Genomic DNA, 23202 nt, shown 5'->3' with positions numbered 1-23202 from the left:
GATCTACCAACTGTTTTCTACTGTTAATAATCGAGTTCTTTTAGTAATGTCGTATCGGCTCCATTAAGTTCGGTTTGAATTACTGAGAAGGATGAAGGATCCGGTTCATCTAAAGTTAGACAAATTAATCGAATTCTTACTTCGCCGCAACTGATGGCTTCCTGCATATTCTTCTACATAAGATTCTAATAACAATTTACACAGATCAGTAATGACATGCCCTACAATGCAATTACATACTGATGTACTCATTGCATTATGCTTGGCCTCTAAGCCTGCTGGGGATCGAAAAAGGTATATAAGTATATTACTATACGTACCAAGCAAGAGTAAAGTACTAGTGGGATGGCATGGGGTCAGAGTAGTGGTATACCACTATACCAGCTACAATTACAATATATATATACAAGTTTGTTTCCATCATCTCTATGTTAAACATTATTAAGCACCTAATATCTGGTAGTTATTGTTAATAATGTTTAAACATTATTAGTGCAAAACAAAGAGTAAACTTCCCTGTGGTGTGCGAAAACAACAAAATTCTTCTATATATGATGGGAAACTGCAAGTGTACGTTGAAAGTTGGAACGTAACTGGATATCATTGAACCTTTTGTATGAAGTGACCAGCTTTGGAGTCGTAAATGATCATCCAGACGACGGGACCAAATGCTCAGGCACTCAGTTAGGACCGGAGCAAAGAGAAACCAATAGACTCATGCTAAACCATTATTGCAACAGAAATGTGACGACTCTGAGCTGAGTTCCACAAAACTATGATGGAATTGATGTATGAGAATTTGGTAGTAAGGAAGCTTGATCCCCAAGAGTCCCTTCTTGCTTCCTTAATCTGACGCTAGGTCATTGTCAACATTATATTCTGTAGTTTTATAACAAAAACGAAAAAATGCTACCCACCTTTGTCAAGTGGGAAGAGTCTTACTCAACTGCTTCAAGGGGTTCACAATCTTTTGTTAAGTAGTAGCTACCCACCCTTGTCGAGTGGGGTTTCCCTTCTAACCCGAAGGGCTTAGGGGACTCTCCAACGAAATGGAGACCAAATGAACAACAACTGAATCATTTCAACTTCAATGCCATGCTTAAGCTTAGGCAATATCTACATTGTTGTAAGTACTTATAAATATTAACATAATACAATTTTTTGTCAATATGGGATTGCATCTGCTCCAATTCCGAGCATGATACTGAGATGTTACCATCCAAACTTTCTGCCTAAGCTTCATAACCATCAAATCTAATTTTCGAGAATGTACGGTCATAACTGTCACAATTACACAATATACATATATGGAATTCATTATGTTACAATATATTCATACAGAAACTTGCTTCCTAGTTCTTGGAACGTAATTAAGGGTTGGGGCCAAAGATGCTAGAACTCAATTAATTGGACTGCATAAATTAAATAGCTAATCCTATACAGATGAAAGAAAAGTAATCAAAATTAAAACACAAAAGAATTAGGAAGAAGGGATGGAACTGGAGATGTATAACACAATTACTATGTATCAGCCGAGCTGTTTTGTTCCTGTGGTGTTTTATCTTCTGTATTTTCTTTTCTGAAAACAGGGTAATAAGACTCGAGTTCAAGCAGCTCCAAGATCTGTTTCGTCTTCCAAAGATAGGATGAATGGCCTTCTACAAATTGTGTTACATCAACCTACAATGCGAATGGGCAAGTAAGTGAAAGAACCACTAATGCAAGTATAAAAAGCTAAAATGGAATTAGAGGACTTGCATTTTCGATGCCACGAACATTGACAGCTTGAATTCCGGCCAAACCTTGAGATAGTAAACTGTCCACGGTAGACCACTTAGTTCTATCAGTTTCAGAGCTAGCTTAAGCTTTTTATGCACAAGTAGCGACCTGGTTCTTTAATACAGAACATTTTATAAATTAATAGAATTCATACCTTGCGCGGAAGGCAACTCCTAGTGTCCAATCATTTGTAGAAAAAGCATTCACAAATCTCCCGGCCACCATCTGTGAATGGGAAATAAGGATTAGTGTTACCAGCATTAAATAAATCGTGCAAACCAATCAAAAGAAGAAATTATGGAAACATTAAAACAGATAAGTCTACCTTCCGAGCATCTTCCCAATTTTCATCTTCAATTGATACTGGTGCTCCAAGCAGGACAACCCTTTCTACCAGACCAGCTACAGAAGTGCAGAATCAAAAGTATACTTGAGTTAGTTGAGTACATAACGACTAAAAATTGCATGTGGTAAGATGAATCAGCAGATGATGGTTACCATTGTTTCCTTCTGCTTCCGCTAAATATTCTAGACATTTAAAAATCACTCTCCCCCCAAGTGAAAATCCTATGAGCGTCACCGGCCTGGACCATCAATGGAGACTACAAGTGAGTGATACATAATTACATATAATGCTTTTATGTTTCAACAGTGTTAAGGGACATGTCTTTTACCTGTTGCCTTGCAGCCCGTTCATCAATACTTCAGCAAGCATCTTGCCAGCTTTATCTGATCTGAGCCAGAAAAAAGAAAGCAATATTAGTATTTTCCTCTCCCACTCATATTTCCATATTCAAGTGCATGATAACAGTCCCATGGTCAAAATTTGGAAGCTAATTATATATGAAACACATGATAAGTACAACAACTTAGGCTGACCAATTGCAAGAGGTAAATTGCACCACAAGAATTTGGCGCCTTAAATGAATAAGTTTATTGTGGAACTAAAACTTGAAATTTACCTGTCAACTGCAATTGCCCATTTGCTATCTATAAGATCAGATGCAGTAATCAAGGTTGCTGGCATCGCAAATGCTGCTACAAGTGCGTTTAAGACAGTCAGCATGGCACCTTCTTTCATCAACTCAAGGGCAATTCCTGCAACAGGATACATTGTTATTGGTGGTGGATATGCCGATAGTCAATTATAAAAGGTGACAGGTATGAGGTTATGGAAGTACTTGAAGTCAGCCAGTCTTGAATTGCAGTGCTCAATGCAACCAAATTCTTAGACTCCCACCACAGTGCATACCTAAGAGTTTGCTACATCGATCAATACCAATTACATAGCCATCAATGATAAGTTGATAACTCAGATCCTACCCAAGGCTTAAAAAAGGACAATACAATTTCATTGGAAGAACTAGCAAGTTCATAAAAGGGCTGCTTATAAGCATTGGCCATCAGCATTCCGATAGTCTGCTAGAAATGATCACTGTTCGAAGGTAAGCTGATCCTGCATTGCAGTGTTCAGTGCAACTATATTCTTTATTAGATGTCCACTTATAACTTTATTAGTACCCATATATTCACAGCTTAAAGTCTACATGTGGTACACTGTCTAAGCCATCCCAAAAACATCCACTTTAAAATGAAATAGCCATGAAGATTAGACTAAAAATGTTTTATTGTTTACATCTCTCAGATATGAGCATGTCCAGCATATCAAGTTGAATGGTTGAGGATCAAAACATAACCAAACATTAGACCTGATGAGCTTGATAGACTAAATCCCCTGAGCTGTAAGTATATTTTCAACTGATAAGTATTAGCTGAAATTACTTCCAGATACACAATTCCATCTTATTCTGAAAGGAAATAGAGAGACTAAAGTTATCATAGTCTTTGATGCACATAATATGATACAGTTTCTTACCTCTCCAAGTGGTCAGTGTAGCCTTCCCAAGGCCTTGCAAAGTCTTCATCCTCAAAAACGAGTCCTGAAACCACTATTCCCACTGCTAACCGCTGAAAATGTTTACTGAAATCCGTAAGCATTTTCATTCATACAAGAGGTCATGCCGAAAGTATAATTTGATTTATTGTTACAAAATCATATGAATCCCTCAGGAACAGATCCCCCCTCTCCCCAAGTAATTTAGAAATAACAAATAAAATGTCAAACTTGAACTCACTCCTTGGTTATAAGTTCCTTCAACTGCTTTGAACTCAAATTCTTCAATGTTTCCGGTTCTTCTAGCCATTTTAGTCCCAGTTAGACCAGCTCCAGCAGCTGCAATCACCGAAGAAAAAGACCAAATGAAAAGTATCACAGAGAACCTGATAGACATTGCTAACTTGCATTTTAAGGCAGACACTACTCACGACAACAAGTTAAAAACACTAGATCCGACAACTTCCAATAAAATTCAAATATCAGAAACATATAAAATCACTTTTGCACCTCCAAATGATGCAGCGACAGCAAGAGAGCCAGTAATGGACCCTGCGGCAGTTGCTGCAGCAGCAAAACCAGTAGCTCCAATTGCAGGAATAATGCCACCCAAAACAGGAGCTAAAGCACTCAATCCTTGCGCAATTGCAGGAGCAGCTAAACCTGTGAAAGGATCAGAACAGAAACAGAATAAGCCTTCTGTCTTTTCTGTCCTAAGATTGCATCGCAAGAGAGCTGTGTGACCATTACAGATTGACAGATCTCATACCACCAGTGATAGCCATCAAGGTTCCTCCTGTTAAAGCAGCTGCACCAATTAGACCTCCACGCTTCCAATTTTCCCATGAGGCATCATCATTTTCTTTTTTCTCTCCATCAACACCTTCTGTCTTCGCTTTGTTAGCACCCTCTTTTAAGGAAGCCATGAAAGAACAAGCAACCATCGTCTCCATGACTTCCTGCAAAATAACGTTTTAGGCATAAATGACCAAAGTGACACAATGACCACCAGATAAAAATGCTTATAGAGACACACCACTTTTAGCCATTCCACCCCAAGCCAAGTTGCCAGCAACCTCAATGCAACGCGGTGTCGAGCATCATACCCGTTCCTCACTTTATCACCACTTTCACTGTTGTCTGCCACACAGGCTGACAGAATCACATAAAGAACCGTTATTTTCTTCTCATAGCTGAGCCGCCTTCCCTCTTCAACAGGCACGTCAAGGCGTTTGGATTCATTTGGATCTTTCATTTCAGTGGATATCACAGTAACTGTCCTCTTTGGGGCCTCATAATCCTTGTCAGAGACCTCAGACGCTATTTCAGTTTCAGTACCGGAAAATTTTTCACGACATTTAGCTTCATATTCATAATTGTCACTAGGATCCACCGAACGAGCATCAGCACTTTCCTCGCTACGAACCATGGTATCAACAGTTTTTGTCAGAGCAACTTCCTTCTCAGTTGTCTCAGCTGAAGGCACCTCAGCTTTCTCCTCTTTTAGTAAGGTCAAGAACTGAACCAAAATAACTACATTAATACAACACGCAGCTAACTACCAACAACTGCAATACATCACTGATAGATATTCTTGAATAATGATACATTCACCGATTTTAATAGTATGAAAAATGAAAGAAAAAGTTCGTAAGGGAAGGAAGAAAAACACACACCGCTCCTACATGATGCCGAACTTGTGAAGAAGATCCTGCAGTTTCCTTCAGCCCCTTCCATGATTTGTCCTCCACCCCTAAAAACCTAAATTTCAACAGAAAAATAAAAACTATAAAATGTAAACTGTTCCATCCACATTCAATTAGACCAAGTATGGTGTGCTTTTGATACCTAAGAACTGGATATAGCAAACCGGAACTCTCGTGGATCCAGAGTCCAGGATCGTCGGAAACCGTCACGCTCCGACCGACGGTGGAGGCGTCGGCGATGGTCTCCTCCTCGAGAGGAAGCAAAGCATTCAACGGCTTAGTCTGGTGGATCTGCGTCTGGTGAAGCGCCAGAGCGAACAGAGCTCCGGCGGCGTAACGCTCAGTCTGCGTGAGCACTACCTTGGCCTCCATAACCGGCGCTGCTTCGGGTTTATGAGCCACAGAGCATCGAAAACGCAAGAGGTTAGAATTAGCTAACGGAATTAGAGGTTTCAATTGGGTGATTCTCATTCAGAATTGAATCCAAGTGACATGAAACTAACTCCCAAATGAAACGTGATTCTCCCGCCTTTAGTTGTGAGGCTGAGGCCTGAGATTGGTTTAAGCACTTTACGCGGCCTTTACCTCTTCAACCGGACACCGGCATTGCCTTAACCGGCTTTTTCTCTTCTCTTCTCTTCTTCCCGCCGCTCGCGGGAAATAATACTCCCAGCGACCGACGCGTGGCATTGGTAGTGAAAAGCATGAAAAGCATGTCGGTGATACGGAATTCAGTATTCGCATCGTATAACTTAATTGGAATGGTGACTGTTAATACAAATAGAGTACTGTATTGTGTAGTTGTAACTTGTTTGCCATTTATGTGGTACTTAAAAGTTTTGTACGTGAGAACTAACAACGAGTAAATTACAAGAAAGAGCTTGTAGGGTTTGCTTGGAAGATACCCGGATCTCAACTACTAAGTAACATCATAATCAATCAATTTCAGTATAAATAATGTTAGCTAGATCAGTAACGACTTGTTTACGATAAAATTTAGCAACAAGTTTACTCAGTCGTATATATTAATGAATCAACAACAACTATAATAGAGATTATCATACTTAAAAGACCATTAAACTGCAAAGAAAAACCTAGATGCTTAATAATCAAGGGTTTTCTTAGAAATAAATAGCTGATGCTAAGGTGTGACCTAAACTTATTCTTTCATATTTACTTTTGTAAACAATCTAAATATAATCTAACATATTAACAATGCATTATCATTAAACATTAAAATCTAACGGTTAAAATTAATCTCAACGGATATTAACAATTTGAGCAGCGGGATTTGTCGGAATTACCGAGGGACGCACATGGTTGGGCTTGGGCCCCGATTTTTTATTTCGGCAAAAATGATCATGATGTGTACGACGTCGTTTGGGGCGCTGGTACATTTGTAGGGTTTTGTACTCTTCTCTTTCACTGGGCAAGGGTTTTGTTGGGAGTCTTCTTCTTCTTCTTCTAATCTTCTTCCGCAGTTCAACTCTTCTTCATATCCATCAGAATTCCAATCACCAGTTCACAAATACCAAGAAAAACCTTCTCTGATTCACAATGGGCAAGAAGAAGTTCATCGACAAGAAAAAGTCCTCCACTTTCCAACTCATTGCCCGAGACTCCTCCGATCCCAACTACGACGACTCCCCCGGCGGCGACCGAGTCTTCGTCCAAGTCTCCGGCCGCCCCACCGACGATTCCGACTCCATCTTCGCCGACGCCCCTGACGACGAGGAAGGCGACCACTACTACAACCACCGCGCTTTCGGCACCTCCTCCGCTGCGGCGCCTCAGCCCCTGCCGGAGAAACTGAGGAAGGAGATTCTGGACCTCGGGTTCCCCGACGACGGTTACAACTACCTCAACCATTTGAGGGAGATTAAGAACACCGGCGGTGGCTCCGCCTATTACTCCAACCCCAAGGCCAAGCCCGAGCAGCTCCCGCATGACGTCAAGGTGAGGTCATTCACAGCTCATTTTCTGTTACGGTTGTAACAAACTTGTTGGAGAATGTGATATGAATGAATTTGGTGTGGAATTTTGCAGGCGTATGATGCTTCGAAGTTGCGAATTTCGGAGAATGAGGCGCCGGATGAGGAGGCTATCTACAAGGTGGCGTCTAAGACTGTCAATGTAAGGGTTCAGAGAGCTCTCGATCCCGAAGTGCTGGCATTGCTTGATGATAGCGATGCTGCGTCGCGGTTCGGTTCTGAGGATGAGGATTTGGAGGAGGATTTTGTGGTTAAGGCTAACCTTCCTGATGGAGAGGAGGAGGAGGAAGAGGAGGATGTGTGTGTAGGTGGTGAGCCGAGTTTGGTTGAGCAATCGGAGAACAAGAATGTGAGCAATGAAGCTGGTGTGGTTTCGAGAGGAAAGAGCGGGTCTATGGTGGATGATCCACGAGCTAGGAGGGATGTGGATGATGAATTTGATATGGTGAGTTGTTTTTCCTGTTATATTTCAGTTATGTGGTGTTTGTAAGCTTTACAGTTTGAGTTTTATGAAAATATATATTTGGGTTTATGTATGTGCTATCTCACATTTGTTTACAATACAAATAGGTTTTAAGTCGGGAGTATGACAATGATGATGATGACGAGGACGACGACTATGAGGGCGGTGATCATGATGATGAATATTTTTACGGAGATGAAGAGGATAAATCCATTGAGGAGAAGCTCAAGAACGTCAAGCTTAATGACTGTGTGAAGGATGACTTTGAGCTTAATGAGTATGAGGTCCCGGGAGACAATGAGGAGATACAAAAGACGAAGCAGCTTGGGAAAATATATGAGAATGAAGATCAAGAGGACGAGGTGGTATTTGTAGAGGAATCTAGTGATGAATCAGAAAAGTGGGACTGCGAGACTGTTATTACTACATATTCAACTCTGGAGAACCATCCTGCGAAAATTGGAGCCCCAGAACTAAGTAGAAAGAAGAAGCAGCTTTCGGAAACTGTTTTTAAAGGCTTGGATGCCTCCAATAATTTGATAAAGCTTGGAGGGAAACAGAAGCTGCCTGTGGACTTCTTGCCTGGTAGTAGAAGACCGGCTGCTACAGAGAAGGTAGAAAAGATGGAAGATGTAGGTAGCTTGAAAACTGAGCAGCTGAAACGGAAGCAACATGGTCAGGAGTCAAAAGAGGAGAAGAAAGAGCGGAAGGTATAGGGCTTCTATTTGTTATAGCTCATCTTGGACAAAATATTTCATTCATCATGCCTTACCATTGAATAATCTATGTGCCAGCTTATGAAAAAGAAATTTCAGGAACTGTCATCTAAGAGTAAACTGGGAGCATGAAACTTGCATTCAAATGTCTCTTGTAGCCATGATTTTGGCATTTACAATTCCACGAATTTCACCTTCTGTTGGTAGTCGTGTAGGTATATTTCTGGTGATTCTTTTATGCTGACTTGAGTATACATGAGTGCAGGCGGCTGTCAAAGAGGAAAGACGGGAAGCACGGCGTGCTAAAAAAGAATTAAAGGAACTTTACAAGGGTGAAGCGCAGCATGCTCAGAGAATAGCTGCTATATCTGGCCCTTCTTCTAAACGTCTAATGTGATTGTGCTGATTATCAAATGGTAATTGGAACGGAATCACCATTGCTTCAAAATCATACTGCTAATTGAATTTGCGTAGTACATGTGGTTTCTTCTAGGTGGGGCTTGAGAATGCACTGGATTTATGTCAAGAACTGTGGCATCCATGGCTTCAGCTTCCATGGTTTGAAGCATGAATATGTCATCAATTTTGAGAGTGGAAAGTAGTTGGTATATGTTAACATCGAGGCAAATCTATGTTTCTGATGCTTTGGGATTCTATAATATATACGAAGTGAGTTGAGTTCTCTAATCTCTAGAATGGTATGTAATCTGGCTGGAGTTGGAAGATAATTAAATTGTCTCTTCCAACTTTCAGACAAATATCATTTCCTTTTGTCTGGAAATTTCAAATGTATCCATCAGATTATTTTTCTGTTATCTTATTCGTTTTTCACAATGATACTTGGTGACTTTTCTTGCTCACCAATGATGGTAGGACATAAATTTCTTTACTCCTGCACTTCACTTCTCTTTTCTATATACACCTATAGTCCCATATGATCATGAGAATGCAACATCTTCATCAAAGGAGATTAATGTTTCAACTTCATGCTTGTCTTGGTATAAGACAAGCAGCATATTCCCTAGCTATCTGATTCAATGTCAATGCTACACGTATATGGATGATGAACCAAAACAAATAGACAAGTATTCATAGATGTGAAACAACTGGTTTATTTTTGTTCCAACTTCCAAAAGACCATTTTAGCAAGTACAAGGATAATCTGCCTAATGAGGAATTGGAGCCATATTGCCCTTACCGAAACAGGGTGTGGGATTCCAGATACCATAGTCTTCCAGAACTATCTCCGACGGCCCTGCCTTGTAGTCTTCCTTCCCTACCGGTACCTGGTTTTTCAGCTGCTGGGATGGAACAGATGATGATGATGCTGGAGCTGAGGCTGAAGCTGGAGCCGGAGATATTAATGGTGGAGGTAAAGCCCTCGCTCTTGGCATAATCCCCAATATAGACGTCATGATCATCATGATGCATAAAATGTGCTTCACTGAGCTAATTGCTACTGTTAGCATGATGATTCCGCAGTAGCTATGGTTATAATTCGAATATCTAACCTCAGATGCATTTGGCATTGTCATCAACAATAGCCAATAGTACATGCGAAGTATTGATTCAACTATGGAAGGAATTCATTCTTTCTTCCTCATACCAGATGGATGACTTACCGTGTTTCTTGCATGCATCCAGTGCTTTCAATTTTTCAACAGAATGTATACACCACTCAAAGATTCTCCCCAAAATTTTAGAAAACCTAATCAAATGCCCCCACTGCATTTGTCAAAGATGATGCTGCACATACCAGTAGAGCGCTCAAATGCAATTCATGACGAGCATTTTCAAATGTTCGTCTCTAAAAGAAATGTACATCTTTATTTGTGCTCTTATAAAATATATGACAGCTTAATCTGCTGCTAGCTTTCTCTGTGCTCATCATTTCAAAGTTGTACTTGATCGTCCTTTAGAAGTCTTGTAGATTTATATACCGTAGATTTGAAACACTAAATTCTTAGAACAATCATATCCACCACTTGTAAAACAAGACTCGACTAACTGGACTACTGGAGCGAATAAAGATAAGTGACCAACGTTCTGTTATTTCAATTAACAATCAATATGGTTACATAACGAGCATCCTGTAATACAATGTCTACAATAGTCATAATTGTCAAAGGGGAAAGCAGAAAATTCATCTCCAATTGTCCACAAAACACCGATAAAATCATTCTACAAGAACATGCTTTATACAAATGTGGATATAACAATGAAAGAACGTCTCAGAAAGTGTTATAGTTACAAGTATGAATTGAACAGATGATATTGGCAGAGAAGGACAACAGAAGCGGAAACGGAATCCATGAAAACAAAATGTATTATACAAGGGCATGATTCCCATATAACAGTCATGACGTGAGCTAGATATTTCACACTGAACAACTAGAAAATCAAGAAGGATTATACAGAATAAACAAAAACAGAAAACTGATTCTAGCTACAGGTCATTATGGGGTAAATTAAAGCACTTGCACTTGTCTTTCATGGCTTCACTCTCAGTTCCGTACTCTCTGAACTTATACTCTTCCTGCTTAAGGGCAGGAGGAACCTTTCCCTCACTGTAGCATTGATTGCATAAACTGAAATGAGATTTTATATCCTTAAAGCGAGACCCAATAATTGGATAGCGGCAAACTGAACAGACATGATTACCATGGCGATTCCTGTCTCCAGTTTCAAGCTTCAACAGCGTGGACATGATACCGAAACCCCAATCAGGGTCGTTAAACATGACAAGAAACTCTGTGTAAGACATTGTCGAAGGATCTGTTTCTCCATGGAGTTCTAGCATCTCGCTAACCCCGTGAGAAGGGACATATATAGCTCTCAACATCTTCATATATTTAGTTGCGTCAGATTTTCTTATCTGAGCACCACCACCTTCATTCACAGGGCGCCACAAGAGCGCATCAAAAGCAATTCGCTTGCGCTTTTCAGGCGAACCACTGCAAATAGGGGCTAGAACAGCAAAAAACATGCCCAAGTCCACCCGTCCTGCACCTGTATCATCAAAAACAGAGAGTATCCTCTCATTTATGGCTTTCACAGCTCCTTGAAAAGTCTCGGGCTTCAGGAAATTAAGCAACCTGCGGAGAATTTCTTCCAAATTAGGCTTGCGTATGGACCTCTGGGGAACACCAGTACCTGAATATGAAACTGGTACATCACCACTCATCTCCTTTTTGAGGAGTTCCACATCACAACGACTCAACCTGGTAATCCTCTGAAAAGCCCTAATCTCAAGTGCAATAGCCAAATCCTGCCTCATCGTTGTCTTCTCCCCAACTGCCTTAAATTTTGTAGCTTCCACAGTCACAAAAGAACCTTCCCCACTGGCACCCCCATTCCCATTCCCCTTCAGCTTCTTCTTCTGCAGCTGCTTCAAATGTGCAATAGCATCATGCAATTCAACCCTGTTGGTCATTTTCAATGCTTCCTTCAAAGCTTTCTTAGCATCCTCATTTTCCCTAGCCCCTAACAACGACACAGCCCTGTTAAGCTGAGCACGCCAATGGTTTGGCCACACAGCCAAAACCCTAGTATACATCTCCGAAGCTCTCTGGAACCTTCCCAAGTCCATATAAAGCCCACCCAAATTGTACAAAGCATCAACATGGCCAGGTTTCAAATCAATAGCTTTCTGAAAAACCTCAATGGCCCTCTCATCCTCACCCAAAGCATGCAAAGCCGAAGCCAAATCACAATGTGCATCAGCATAATCCGGTTTCATAAAAATAGCCTCCTCCAAGGCCTTCACAGCTGCCCTATACTCCCCAACCCCAAACAGAGCACTCCCCAAAAGCTTCAAAGCTCTAAAATGCGTTGGACACAGTATAGCAGCCTCTCTATAATACTCACAAGCACTTAAAACCATACCTTCCCCTTCAAGCGAAATCCCCAGGTTCACATAAATCTGCGGCAGCAAATACGCCCACTGATTCCCACCAGCCTCGGCCGCCTCCAGCGCCAGCAAGAACTCCTCTTTCGACTCCTTGTACCTGCCAAGAACATACAAGCAATTCCCAGCTCGGAAATGCGGCCTAACATCCACTGGCTGCAGCTCACAAGCTCTCTTGAAGCTCACCAAAGCCTCCCTAAACAGCTGATGCTCGTACAAAACTCTCCCAATTGCCATATGCCCATCGAATGCCTGCTCCCTCGACCTAGCTCCGTCGGCACGGCTTCTCAGCACCCCCAATTCCTTCACAAACAGAGCATAATCATGCCCAGACTCCTCCCAATACACTCGCTTGTCCGAAATCTCCGAAGATGCCCCCAGCTCTCTGGACCAGCCAGCCTCCGAATACGAGTCCAAATTCTCACCCTTCACTTTCCCATTGTTCCCGGCCTGCTTAGCCTTCAGCCTCTTGATTAGAATCTCCAAATCGTCCACAATCTTCCACGTGTCGTCGAACACGATGCCGTGGTTGGGCGACACCGCCCACGCCGCCGTCCGCTGCTTCTTCTGCGACTCGGCGGCGCGCTCGGCGACTATGGAAGACGACGAGGCCTCGGACGCCACTGTCGCCTCGTCCACGCTCATCTCCAACCCCAGCGCGTCGAAGTCACGGTCGACGTCGCCGGCGCCGTCGTCGTAGGTCCTCAAGAGGCCCTCGTACGTGAGGCCCTTGTCGCCGTCGATGAAGTCGCCGTAGGTGCGGAAGACCTCGTCCAGAATGGCATTGATCTGCTCGTCGCTGAACTTGACCCTAGGGTTGACGGCGACGACGAGCGCGGCCATTTCTTCGCGGTTGAGGCCGCCGTCGTGGTTGAGATCGAATTGGTAGAAGATTCTCTTGACCTTCTCTGATCTGCTGCCTCTGGACGCCATTATACCCTTCTCTCTCTCTCTCTCTCTCTCTCTCTCTCTCTCTCTCTGGAATTGAATTCCTTCAATTTGGTTTGGTAGGGTTTGGAACAAACAAAGAAAGAAAAGAGGAAATTGGTATTGGCCTAAATAAATGTGCGAGTCAAATTCAATAAAATGCTGTAAATGGAAAAAGGGAGTGAGGGGGGGGCCAAGGAAAGGACTAAATCACTGGGGGGTTTAAATTAGAAGGAGATTAACAGAGAGATGGATCTGGCTATGGATAAGCCAAAAGGGGAACCAGAAGAGGGGGAGAGACTATTGGTTTTTTTCTCTGTTTTGTTTCTTTATTTGATCTGGATTCTTTTACTTCTGGGTGAAATCAAGAGGGAATGAGTGAGAGTGATGATGATGGGTGGTGGCACAGTGAGAGGCTGTCATCTTCATCTTTTCTTTTCTTTTTCTTTTTTCTTTCTCTCTTTTGTTTGTTCAAGTGTTTGTGGGCTGGACTTGTGGACCGGTCTGGTTCTCTGGGCCGTCGAGGAGGTCTAGGTTTTGTATTGCCGACGATCGGAATCGGAAAATATTTCATAAGAACGCTCTAAGTCTAGAACTATCCGGTTATGAAGCTAATCGATTAGTTTCTAAACATTCAGCGTACCAACTTTTGGTAACATACTAATATTTTCACTACTCAATATTTAGTTCTTTACGAGTAGACCAAATCAGAGAAGTTTCAGTTAATATGATTATTGTTTTAGTATTTATAATTTTAATTTATTAATTATAAATATAAACAGTTCAAGCCAGACAGATTTAGTATGTCCATTAGCTTAATCTAGTTCTAGAGTGTTTCAAATTCACACGAGACGGAATGGTGGTTTGTCCGGACTAAAAATACTTGTTGAGTCCTATCATATTTACTAAAAAGTTCTGGATAGTATTAGTTATAGATTAAGTTATACCATGTCATACATGTTGTTTTTATCTTTTTTAAAAACAAAATCTTATCGTTTTATCTTTACTGCTGTTTAACGAACAAAACCATGATGACAAGATTTAGTTACCTTCACTTAGAGAAAAGTATGTGTGGGCTTTCATAGCAACATAACAATAATGGGACAAATGTACTGTTTAGATGCTATCCGAATAGGCGAGCATTGAGCTGGATCAAAATAGTAAGTTCGATCATAGTTTCGGACCTTTCTTTTGGGTTTGGTTGTCACTTCGTATATTTGGGGTTGTTAGAATCCGGAGCGAGAGACGGGGGAAGCAAACGGTTATTTGGCCACCGTTGCTATATCCTTCTCTCGCTGCCTTCATTTTCAGGCCGGCAGCAACCCCTTCTGGTCTTCACGGTTCGGCCAAAACCAACATTTCCAGATTCCGAGTTCCCTTCTAGAACGTTTGGCCGTCCCGTCACCAGAAACAAATACAAAGATAATACCAAAAGGGTTCTGTTCTGTTCTGTTCTGTTCTCTCTTACGTATATATCATCTTGTTTTGGTTAGTCTAATCTTCCTCGCTTTTCTGTTATAACGCGCTATACGTACATTTTGTTCCGCATTACTCCATTTTTGCGTTCGGAGTTAATCACAGAACAATAAGGAAAGCCTGGACAGAACGAAAAAGAAAACGAAGAAGAAAAGGAAGAAGGAAAGATCGGGATGAAATCATCTGTTTGAGCATTTTGATGAGGTGACGTACGTGCTCTTGTGGTTGCATCTGATCGAAGCTGGGAAATCTGAAGCTGCTAGGGCTTTATTGCTTGTTGTTTGTTCCGAAAGAAAATAAGCAATGGCGATGGAGGAGCTTGTGAAGGAAGAGAAGATTCTTGTTTCGGTTAGGGTGAGACCATTGAATGACAAGGAAAAAGCAAAGAATGAGGTTTCAGATTGGAAATGCTTTAGAAACACTGTCATGTACAACAACAACACCACCCAAGCTGATCGGCCATCTTCTCCCTCTGCTTATTCCTTTGGTAATGCCCACAAACATGCACTTTGTTCCATATCTAGTCATCCCAAACATGCACTTGTTTTCGAATTCATGTCTTGTTTCCTCGTGGATAGATAGAGTCTTTGGCAACAACTCTTCTACGAAGCAGGTGTATGAAGAGGGAGCTAAGGAGGTTGCTCTTTCAGTCGTCAGCGGTATAAACTGTGAGTGATCATCATCTAATTCTTGTTTTAGTATCAGAAAATGTATCCAAGGATGTTATATAGTTTGACTGAATTGTATCATGTGCAGCAACCATTTTCGCCTACGGACAAACAAGCAGTGGAAAGACGTATACTATGAATGGAGTGACCCAATTTGCAGTTACAGATATATATGATCACATGGAGAGAGTAAGTAATGCTTAACAACATTTGAATTGTCAGTATGTTTCTAGGGACCGGCTTGAACATCTATATATTTCAGCAAAGTGACCGAGAATTCGTGTTGAAGTTCTCTGCCATGGAAATATATAATGAAGCAGTCAGAGATCTCCTCAGCTCCGAGAATGCTCAACTTAGGCTCCTAGATGATCCAGAGGTGAGTCAATTTATACTTCTGGCAGAAATAGTTCTATTGAATGACACAATTTTTCACTAATACTACATCAACAGAAAGGTACAGTTGTCGAGAAACTTTCAGAGGAAGTTCTGAGAGACCGGAACCACCTGGGGGAACTTCTTTCTACCTGCGCAGGTAAGTCACCTGTGCTAGTTTAGTCTCACTGTATTAAGTGGATTATATGTAACAATACTCTCAATATGGTATCTGATAATGCAGCTCAAAGGAAGATAGGAGAGACCTCCTTGAATGAAACTAGTTCTAGATCCCATCAAATTTTGCGACTGGTATGCTTAATTGGTTTTTCATGTACTTAGATAGTTACATTTGAATTTGGCATGAGTTTGAACTCTTCTGTTGGAATCGACAGACAATTGAAAGTACTGCCAAACAATTAAAAGGCCTTCAAAGTTCCGGCACTCTTGCTGCTACAGTGGTATGGAAGTACTTACCTTGCCTCACTAGGAAACTTATATAAAGTTCTTAATATTAGTTTACTAATAGGAATGAAAATGGAATTCGTTGTGCAGAATTTTGTTGATCTTGCGGGAAGCGAGCGTGTTGCTCAGGCATTATCAGCTGGTGCAAGATTGAAAGAAGGGTGTCACATAAATAAAAGCTTACTGACCCTGGGAACTGTAATACGCAAACTAAGGTTTTAACAGTTTTTCCATTTACTGAACAGAGTTCTTGTTTTGATTCTGAAACCTATACACCTTTAAAATGTTTATGAATTGAATCTAATGTCATTAATTGATGCAGCAAGGGAAGAAATGGACACATACCGTACAGAGATTCCAAGCTTACACGCATACTGCAAAATTCTTTGGGAGGTAACGCTAGGACGGCCATCATTTGCACCATGAGCCCAGCAAGAAGCCATGTTGAGCAATCAAAAAACACCCTGTTCTTTGCAAGTTGTGCAAAAGAGGTTACTACTAATGCAAAGGTCAATGTGGTAAGGTCGGATAAAGCATTGGTAAAGCAATTGCAGCAACAATTGGCAAAAATGGAAAATGCTTTGAAGAGCTTAGAAACAAATTCAATGAAAGAGAAAGAACTTTTGCTGCAACAGGTGAGGGGTATTAACCTCTGTGTGTAATCTTATACATGTAATCCTGTTAGTTGTTGATTGAAATTTTCTGATAAAAAGTTCTAAACCAGAAACGGGTTTGTTGCTGCATTATAGTCAAGATGCTAATGCTTTCATTATTTCTTTTTATGTTACATTATGCAGATGGATAAAGAAATAAAAGAATTGACTAAGCAACGTGATCTTGCTCAATCTCGAGTTCAAAATTTGCTAGAAACAGTTGATGAAGGCCAATTTAGAATAGCTGAAAATCCAGTACTGGAATCATCAGACATGGATGTAAAAGCATGCAATCCAACAGATAGTACTGATAGACCTAGTTGTTCCTCGAATTCCAGCAAGTATTTCCAACGGCTATCTGAAATTTCTGAGGAAAATTTTCTGCTGGATGGTATTGATCCAAAGTTTGAAGGTTGGGAGGATATTGCAGAAAGATCTCAAGCAGAAATCAAAGATACTGCACAAAGCTCTCATGCAGAACCTGTACAATATGCACGAAGATCTCACGTAGGACCTCAAGATATTGCACAAAGCAAAGACACTGCACGAGAGCTTCTTACAGAATCTGAATTCGAAGATGTCTGCAAGGAGATTAGATGCATTGACCAAATCGAAGAACGCATGGACAAGAATAAAGTGCCAATATTGCAGCAGATGGAAGATGCCGAGTTGAAAAATGCTAGCGCAGAGTATGAAGCCTTGCAGAAGAAAATACAGGATTTGCAAAGGACGATTAACACTCTTGTGAGTCTTAATGGCCCTCTGGATCAATCTCCTTGTTCCTCTGAATCCAGCTCTGCAAGCTTAAGCTTCGCCAGAAGTAGAAGTGCCAGGGCAGTTCTCCTAAGTCCTCTATCTATCTCATCTCCAGCTAAGGAGACGGTACAAAATGAAACCCTAACACCTGCTCAGTTCAAATCAAAGCAAGGTAAAAACATTGAAATGTCACCCAAAGAAGAAGTTCAAGCTCCTGCCGTAAGAGCTGCCACGAATACAGAGGAAACTAAAGAACCTGAGGCAGAGGAAGACTTGCCTGATAAAACACAAGAAGTCCCTCAGCAGAAGGTGCCGAAACCGAAGCGTGGAAAGCTACCCCGAAGAGACTCTGGTCGAGAATCTCTTTTGAGTCTTCAAGTGGAGGCAGAGGCACGAGTGCCTGAAGAGGAGGATCTTGTGGAGGAGTTACCTCAAGGTTCAAAAGGCCTGCGATGGAAGCTTTTTAAATCAAAGCAGCCTGGTCCTAAATCAGTGGTGAGTTCATCTGTGAAGACTTCGAAAGCTTCTTCTGTTTTGAGTGCTCCGGTGGCTTGGAAAGTTATCCAGAACCATTCGGAGTCGGATTTGGAAGATAACGTCAGTGTTCTCAACTTCGATGACGAACTTAGAAGAGACAAACATGAAAAGCATGTACGACGACCGAGGAGGGCTGGCCGTATGGACACTACATCAGTACAACGAGCACTGAGAAACAGTTCCGATTGGCGGTCTGAATTTGAAAGACAGAGGGCAATGATAATCGAACTCTGGGATGCTTGCTACGTGCCACTAGTCCACAGATCCCATTTCTTCCTTCTTTACAAAGGAGATCCATCCGACTTTCTGTACTTGGAGGTAGAGCTTAGAAGACTAACCGCTCTAAAGGAAACATTCTCCGATGGAAGTAACAGAAGTACCGTGAGTGATCGACATGTTCTCACGCCAGCTTCAAGGTAAAGTTACAGAGTTCAAAAAACTCACAAGGAACTTCAAACTGGTAGAACACAGCACTTCACTCACGAGCAACACACGCCCACCATACTCATATTTGAACTTAATCCTTTTGGATTTAGACACTAGTCTCATGTTATTTTCTGGTTTGAAATGGGAAACAGTCAGAAGGCTCTTAAGAAAGAGAGGGAGATGTTAAGCAAGAAAGTGCATAAGAGGTTCTCAAGAAAAGACAGAGAAAGGCTTTACCAGAAGTGGGGGATTAGGCTGAACACGAAGGAGAGGAGCCTACAGTTGACGAACTACCTATGGACGAGCACGATGGATATGGGACACATCAGGGAGAGTGCAGCACTAGTTGCGAAGTTGATTGGCCTTGCAGAGCCACTTCAGGCTCCCAAGGAGATACTTGGAATCAGCTTCCTATCACGACCCGTTCCGAAGAAAGCCTCTTTCTGGCGCGACACCATGTCCACTCTGTAGAACTGTTTGCTCCACGTAGAACAAGATGATTGTAGACATAGCAGCCCTAACAGTGATGCTGATCGTAAACAACTAAATGGCAATATATAAGTTCACTATGATTAATTGATAATTTTAGCTTCCAGTGGTTGATGTATCCATGTTTGCTAGATTGGATCTTCTAACCAGTCATATTACATATACGAAGAGAGACAAAAGGGAGAGTGCGGGGGAAGAAAGGATGGAGTGAAAATTTATTTTATTTATATATATCTTGCTAGTGACAACATCTATAAGTTTAGACAAAATTACACCTTCGATATATAAACATGTTCAAGGACAAAGCATATCATTTACAGTACCTTACATCATTATTCAGGATTGGAGGACAGCTCCTTCAGTGATTTTCCATCCTGAGCTTGAACAAGACATCTCATATCTTGTAGTGTACGTTCTGCTATTCGAGGCATCATGCTCTGGATGGAGCACATCAGTTAATTGGGCTAGTTCTTCAAGAGTTGCTTCCACCACGGCACGCTGCCCATCTAGCGACACTGTCACACTGTCGATGCTCAAGTTCAAAAGGGTGTAATTATAGGACCAATTAAGCTGTTCAATTTCAGTCGCACGATCTGTCCATATATTCAACATCTCACCATCCAAGACCTGTCAGTTTTTGCAACGTCAGGCAGCATAGACACTGAAACATTCTTTTGCTGATACATCATGATTCAATGTAATTAACAGGTCTTAGATACAGCACATGAAATAAGTAATCAACAAGTGTTCCAACTTATTTACATCCTAAGACTCCTGTCTCCCAAACAGCTGTTTATACTGCAACTCTGCAAGTCAGTACTTCTGCTCTTTGATGTTAAATGTATGATCAAGACATTGAAACTTTAATGTACAATATAAAAGAACTATGTAGTGTTATACCAACTCTCTGGAGGTTCTAAGAAATCAAAAGAACTTCTTTAATGAGGCCTTAAATGGTTCCAACTTCCAAGATATGGTAGCTCTACAAAAACTAAGGCATTCTCACCTCTGACAGTTTATCCACAGAATGCCCAGGTCCAAAAGCCTGAGATTTTATGTTCTGCCATTTTCGAACAAGACCTTCGGCAATTTGTGCGTCCATTTTGGGTAATTCTTCTCCAGACTTAACACCTACCAGTAAGCCTGCATGTTATACAGAAGCTTCTAGGGTGAGCTGGCATATGAAACACCATATAAAACTAAAATGTCCTAACATAAAATTATACTAAATGTCTTATATTATGTCAGAATTAGGGACATAGGAAACAAAAGGTGCATCTTTGTGAAAGAGAGTGGTTACAAGGAGAAATTTCATAGCTAGTCAGAGAACCAATGTTCAAGATCTAGGTGTTTGTGATATAAGGAGACTTCATCAGCTGTGAAACTGAATGCTTATTTTTGTGAAATCGTGGGATAAAAACAGAAATAAGCCTTACAGCTAGATAGTGGCCATCATAAGATTCATATGGATGCTTGATTTTATCAGTTGGCTGAAAAAGTATGTTTCATTAACACAATTCAAGTAGAAAAAGTAAAGAGACCAATAAGTATATATGTTTCAGACATTAGCTGGTGAAATCGTGAAAATAAGGCTTCAATAATGGTTTGGATATGCAATAAAACATGGTTTAAATCAGACCTGAACTTGTGACCTCTGATGCAGTCTCTGAACTAAGTTCTTTACGTAGATTGGATGTGCTATTCCTGCCAGGTACATACTTCAATCCAACAAAAGTCATTAGTCCAATTACCACACCAGCACACATAATCTTCACACTTGCATCTTTAATTTGATCAGTAATTGATTCTTCTTTGAGTATATCAACAGAACCATCTCTTCCAGAAACTTCAGCAACACGGACAGAATCATCTTTGTAGGATTCTTCCATAGGGTATCCACTGTCTTCAGGAAGAAGAGACAAATTCATCTCATGATCTTGTTGAGATTCCATATTCTTATCTCTTTGACCCAGAGGAAACACCTTACACAGGGCCTGAATTGCATTGCACTTGACATTATCAAGAACCGCAGTAGCTTCTGCACCTATCCTTACTATGGCTGCTGCTGCAGCTAAGGGTGAGCCATTAGTTCCATCCAGCCTTTCTAAGTATCTCAAGACTGTAGGATCATCATAATAATCACCAAGGCTGAACTCAATATCTCTGGTGTCTCTAAACCTGGGGAACACCACCTCCATCAACCATGTCTCCAATAGCTTACAAAGTCCTGGAAGATCATTGGCATCATCATCCTTGGCGTTCTCCAAGACAAAATCGACTACAGACGGATTTCTAAATGGTGAGTTATTATCGTCTAGGCCCAACCATGTGCGACACACATCAAGATCCCCAAGAAGAAGTGAACAGAGGCCCCTCTCCAAAGCAAAGTCTATCTCATTATTCTCAGTGGTTATATAGGTGTTAGCAGGGTGTCCTACAGCTGATACCTTATTCTGCTGAAGTTCCCAAAACAGGTTATCAGCATCTCGAATGTGATTAGGTTTTTTACCAACAAAGGCTTGAGCAACAAGCGCAAGTGCCACTCCATAAACTTCAAAGCTTTCAGCTGGGATGTTTTTTGGTGTTGATACATATAACTCCACCTTTCAACAACAACAAAAATGAAAAATTAGACGATGTAGCAAGAAGCAAGTAGATCATGGGAAGCAATTAACAGGAGATAATGAGACAACCTACCTGCTCAGCTGCAGTCATCCGTAAGAAGACCTCATTCAGAAAACTGTCACGAGTGAATCCCCCAGCTAGAGCAACAGCTCCACCTCCTCCAACAGACCACAATATGTTGCGGACACCACGCAGGCCCTCTTCCCTTTTCGATTGGTACTCTTCATCAAGGGGCAAACCTAGAAGCTCCAAAATGCAACGCGGGGTGATCTCCTCCAGCGTCTCGTCAATTTGTGCCTGAAGATCAGGTGCAAGGCTACTCGCACCTTCCTCCTACAATGTGTAAACTCAAGTGTTAATAAAGCATCAGACCATATGATTAACATTAGTAATGCATATAAACAACGAATGCATTACCTGCAAGAGCTTCAAAGCCCTCTCAAGCACCTCACATCCCTGAACAAAATCCGGCGGCGACAATGCCATTGCGTCCCTCGACATATCAACATAAGCAAGAGCCATCACCAAAACCACATCCTGCTTGAACGATTTCGGCAGCCTCTCTCTCAGCAAGCTCTCCCCAATTTCAAGAACCAGCTCCGTCTTTCCAGCCTCCTGCAGCACACAAAGCGCTCCCGGAACCTACAAAATCAACATTCACAGTCTCACATTATCTCCAATTACTCCACATTTTCGACACGAAAAAAATCACCGCGAAATTTGGATTGAGTGAGATAGAGATAAGAGTTTGGAATCTACCTTATCCCAGGGAACGTCGGTGAGGATAGTTCCGTGTTGGTCATCAGCGAGGGACTGATTGTACTCTCGACGGGAGGTGGGGTCGGCTAGGGTTTCACACGCGGCTTGGAGAATCTGTCGGCGGCTGAGTAAGGCGGCTTGGGAGAAGCCGTACTGAGGTGGCTTGGAAGCCCTAGCGTCGTAAGCTCGGCGAATGCCGTCGGCGAGGAAATGGGACTGGGTGCCGAGGAGCTGGTAGAAATCGAGGGGGATGGAGAGGCAGCGCTCGTCAGGAGGAAGAGCGAGAGTGGCGGTGGCGGAGGAGGAGGAGTCGCCGACGAATTGGAAGTCGGAGAGGAGGCGGTCGGCCCATTTGCTGGCGGAGCAGAGAGTGGGCTTGAGGTAATGGGGTTTTCTAGGGGCGGAGAGTCGTGGAGAGTAGAAGGCAATGCGGAAGGAGTGAGTGAGGGTCTCCATTGTTGGACTTGGGGAGAGTGTGTGCCTCCCCTACGCTTAAACCCTCCAGCTGGGTTTGACACTATCATTACCCTCCTTTTTTTTGTTTTTACTGTCGCATTCTTTCATGTGAGAGTGATACAGAGAATTATAGTTTG

At 41.8% G+C, this 23202-nt stretch overlaps 5 protein-coding genes across 7 annotated transcripts; 2 read left to right on the top strand and 3 right to left on the bottom strand.

Annotated features, from left to right (window-relative positions):
- Nucleotides 1–1284: 1284 nt before the first annotated feature.
- LOC126785435 (uncharacterized) lies at nucleotides 1285–6008 on the bottom strand. Its single transcript, XM_050511128.1, has 15 exons — nucleotides 5522–6008; nucleotides 5350–5434; nucleotides 4710–5192; nucleotides 4443–4632; nucleotides 4184–4336; nucleotides 3915–4012; nucleotides 3656–3747; nucleotides 2961–3031; nucleotides 2742–2877; nucleotides 2454–2513; nucleotides 2278–2363; nucleotides 2105–2181; nucleotides 1934–2004; nucleotides 1759–1816; nucleotides 1285–1680 (listed from the first exon to the last, which is right to left on the bottom strand). The coding sequence occupies exons 1-15, from the start codon at nucleotides 5848–5850 to the stop codon at nucleotides 1522–1524; spliced, it is 2148 nt and encodes a 715-aa protein (XP_050367085.1). The 5' UTR covers nucleotides 5851–6008; the 3' UTR covers nucleotides 1285–1521.
- Nucleotides 6009–6841: 833 nt separating this feature from the next.
- Nucleotides 6842–9070, top strand: LOC126785436 (uncharacterized). Its single transcript, XM_050511129.1, has 5 exons — nucleotides 6842–7335; nucleotides 7426–7815; nucleotides 7941–8543; nucleotides 8815–8965; nucleotides 9043–9070. Exons 1-4 carry the CDS (start codon nucleotides 6937–6939, stop codon nucleotides 8944–8946), a joined length of 1524 nt encoding a protein of 507 aa, XP_050367086.1. The 5' UTR covers nucleotides 6842–6936; the 3' UTR covers nucleotides 8947–8965; nucleotides 9043–9070.
- A 1645-nt stretch (nucleotides 9071–10715) lies between these two features.
- On the bottom strand, nucleotides 10716–13550 carry LOC126785434 (uncharacterized TPR repeat-containing protein At1g05150-like). Its single transcript, XM_050511126.1, has one exon. The coding sequence runs from the start codon at nucleotides 13387–13389 to the stop codon at nucleotides 10996–10998; it is 2394 nt and encodes a 797-aa protein (XP_050367083.1). The 5' UTR covers nucleotides 13390–13550; the 3' UTR covers nucleotides 10716–10995.
- Nucleotides 13551–15168: 1618 nt separating this feature from the next.
- On the top strand, nucleotides 15169–19207 carry LOC126784337 (kinesin-like protein KIN-7F). The gene is made up of 11 exons (XM_050509805.1): nucleotides 15169–15346; nucleotides 15438–15527; nucleotides 15616–15716; nucleotides 15790–15903; nucleotides 15978–16059; nucleotides 16144–16211; nucleotides 16295–16360; nucleotides 16455–16579; nucleotides 16687–16999; nucleotides 17162–18726; nucleotides 18889–19207. Exons 1-11 carry the CDS (start codon nucleotides 15169–15171, stop codon nucleotides 19205–19207), a joined length of 3021 nt encoding a protein of 1006 aa, XP_050365762.1.
- On the bottom strand, nucleotides 16749–23077 carry LOC126785040 (protein ACCUMULATION AND REPLICATION OF CHLOROPLASTS 6, chloroplastic). Of its 3 annotated transcripts, none has more exons than XM_050510618.1 (7): nucleotides 22610–23077; nucleotides 22268–22492; nucleotides 21923–22183; nucleotides 20865–21828; nucleotides 20232–20368; nucleotides 19554–19852; nucleotides 16749–16828 (listed from the first exon to the last, which is right to left on the bottom strand). In XM_050510618.1, exons 1-6 carry the CDS (start codon nucleotides 23063–23065, stop codon nucleotides 19562–19564), a joined length of 2334 nt encoding a protein of 777 aa, XP_050366575.1. In that variant the 5' UTR covers nucleotides 23066–23077; the 3' UTR covers nucleotides 16749–16828; nucleotides 19554–19561. The 3 variants fall into 3 exon arrangements, with proteins under 3 accessions (XP_050366575.1, XP_050366576.1, XP_050366574.1); XM_050510619.1 differs by lacking the exon at nucleotides 16749–16828 and adding an exon at nucleotides 19242–19253; XM_050510617.1 differs by lacking the exon at nucleotides 16749–16828 and having other exon boundaries at nucleotides 19431–19852.
- Nucleotides 23078–23202: the final 125 nt, after the last annotated feature.

Source organism: Argentina anserina, chromosome 2 (assembly GCF_933775445.1).
Source record: "Argentina anserina chromosome 2, drPotAnse1.1, whole genome shotgun sequence".
Taxonomy (NCBI): domain Eukaryota; kingdom Viridiplantae; phylum Streptophyta; class Magnoliopsida; order Rosales; family Rosaceae; genus Argentina; species Argentina anserina.
This window is presented reverse-complemented; position numbering and strand designations above follow the sequence as displayed.

What these genes read in the sequence shown, in the direction of transcription:
- LOC126785435 (XM_050511128.1), bottom strand. Translation starts at nt 5,850, where the DNA reads ATGAGAATCACCCAATTGAAACCTCTAATTCCGTTAGCTAATTCTAAC. An exon ending in CTTGATGGCTATCACTGGTG is followed by an intron (nt 4,337 to 4,442) that starts GTATGAGATCTG and finishes ATCCTTTCACAG; the next exon opens with GTTTAGCTGCTCCTGCAATT. An exon ending in TGTCGCTGCATCATTTGGAG is followed by an intron (nt 4,013 to 4,183) that starts GTGCAAAAGTGA and finishes CGGTGATTGCAG; the next exon opens with CTGCTGGAGCTGGTCTAACT.
- LOC126785436 (XM_050511129.1), top strand. Translation starts at nt 6,937, where the DNA reads ATGGGCAAGAAGAAGTTCATCGACAAGAAAAAGTCCTCCACTTTCCAA. An exon ending in TGGATGATGAATTTGATATG is followed by an intron (nt 7,816 to 7,940) that starts GTGAGTTGTTTT and finishes CAATACAAATAG; the next exon opens with GTTTTAAGTCGGGAGTATGA. An exon ending in AGGAGAAGAAAGAGCGGAAG is followed by an intron (nt 8,544 to 8,814) that starts GTATAGGGCTTC and finishes ACATGAGTGCAG; the next exon opens with GCGGCTGTCAAAGAGGAAAG.
- LOC126785434 (XM_050511126.1), bottom strand. Translation starts at nt 13,389, where the DNA reads ATGGCGTCCAGAGGCAGCAGATCAGAGAAGGTCAAGAGAATCTTCTAC.
- LOC126784337 (XM_050509805.1), top strand. Translation starts at nt 15,169, where the DNA reads ATGGAGGAGCTTGTGAAGGAAGAGAAGATTCTTGTTTCGGTTAGGGTG. An exon ending in TATATGATCACATGGAGAGA is followed by an intron (nt 15,717 to 15,789) that starts GTAAGTAATGCT and finishes TATATATTTCAG; the next exon opens with CAAAGTGACCGAGAATTCGT. An exon ending in ACTGTAATACGCAAACTAAG is followed by an intron (nt 16,580 to 16,686) that starts GTTTTAACAGTT and finishes TAATTGATGCAG; the next exon opens with CAAGGGAAGAAATGGACACA.
- LOC126785040 (XM_050510618.1), bottom strand. Translation starts at nt 23,065, where the DNA reads ATGGAGACCCTCACTCACTCCTTCCGCATTGCCTTCTACTCTCCACGA. An exon ending in GGGCTTTGAAGCTCTTGCAG is followed by an intron (nt 22,184 to 22,267) that starts GTAATGCATTCG and finishes TACACATTGTAG; the next exon opens with GAGGAAGGTGCGAGTAGCCT. An exon ending in ATCAGAGGTCACAAGTTCAG is followed by an intron (nt 20,369 to 20,864) that starts GTCTGATTTAAA and finishes TATAACATGCAG; the next exon opens with GCTTACTGGTAGGTGTTAAG.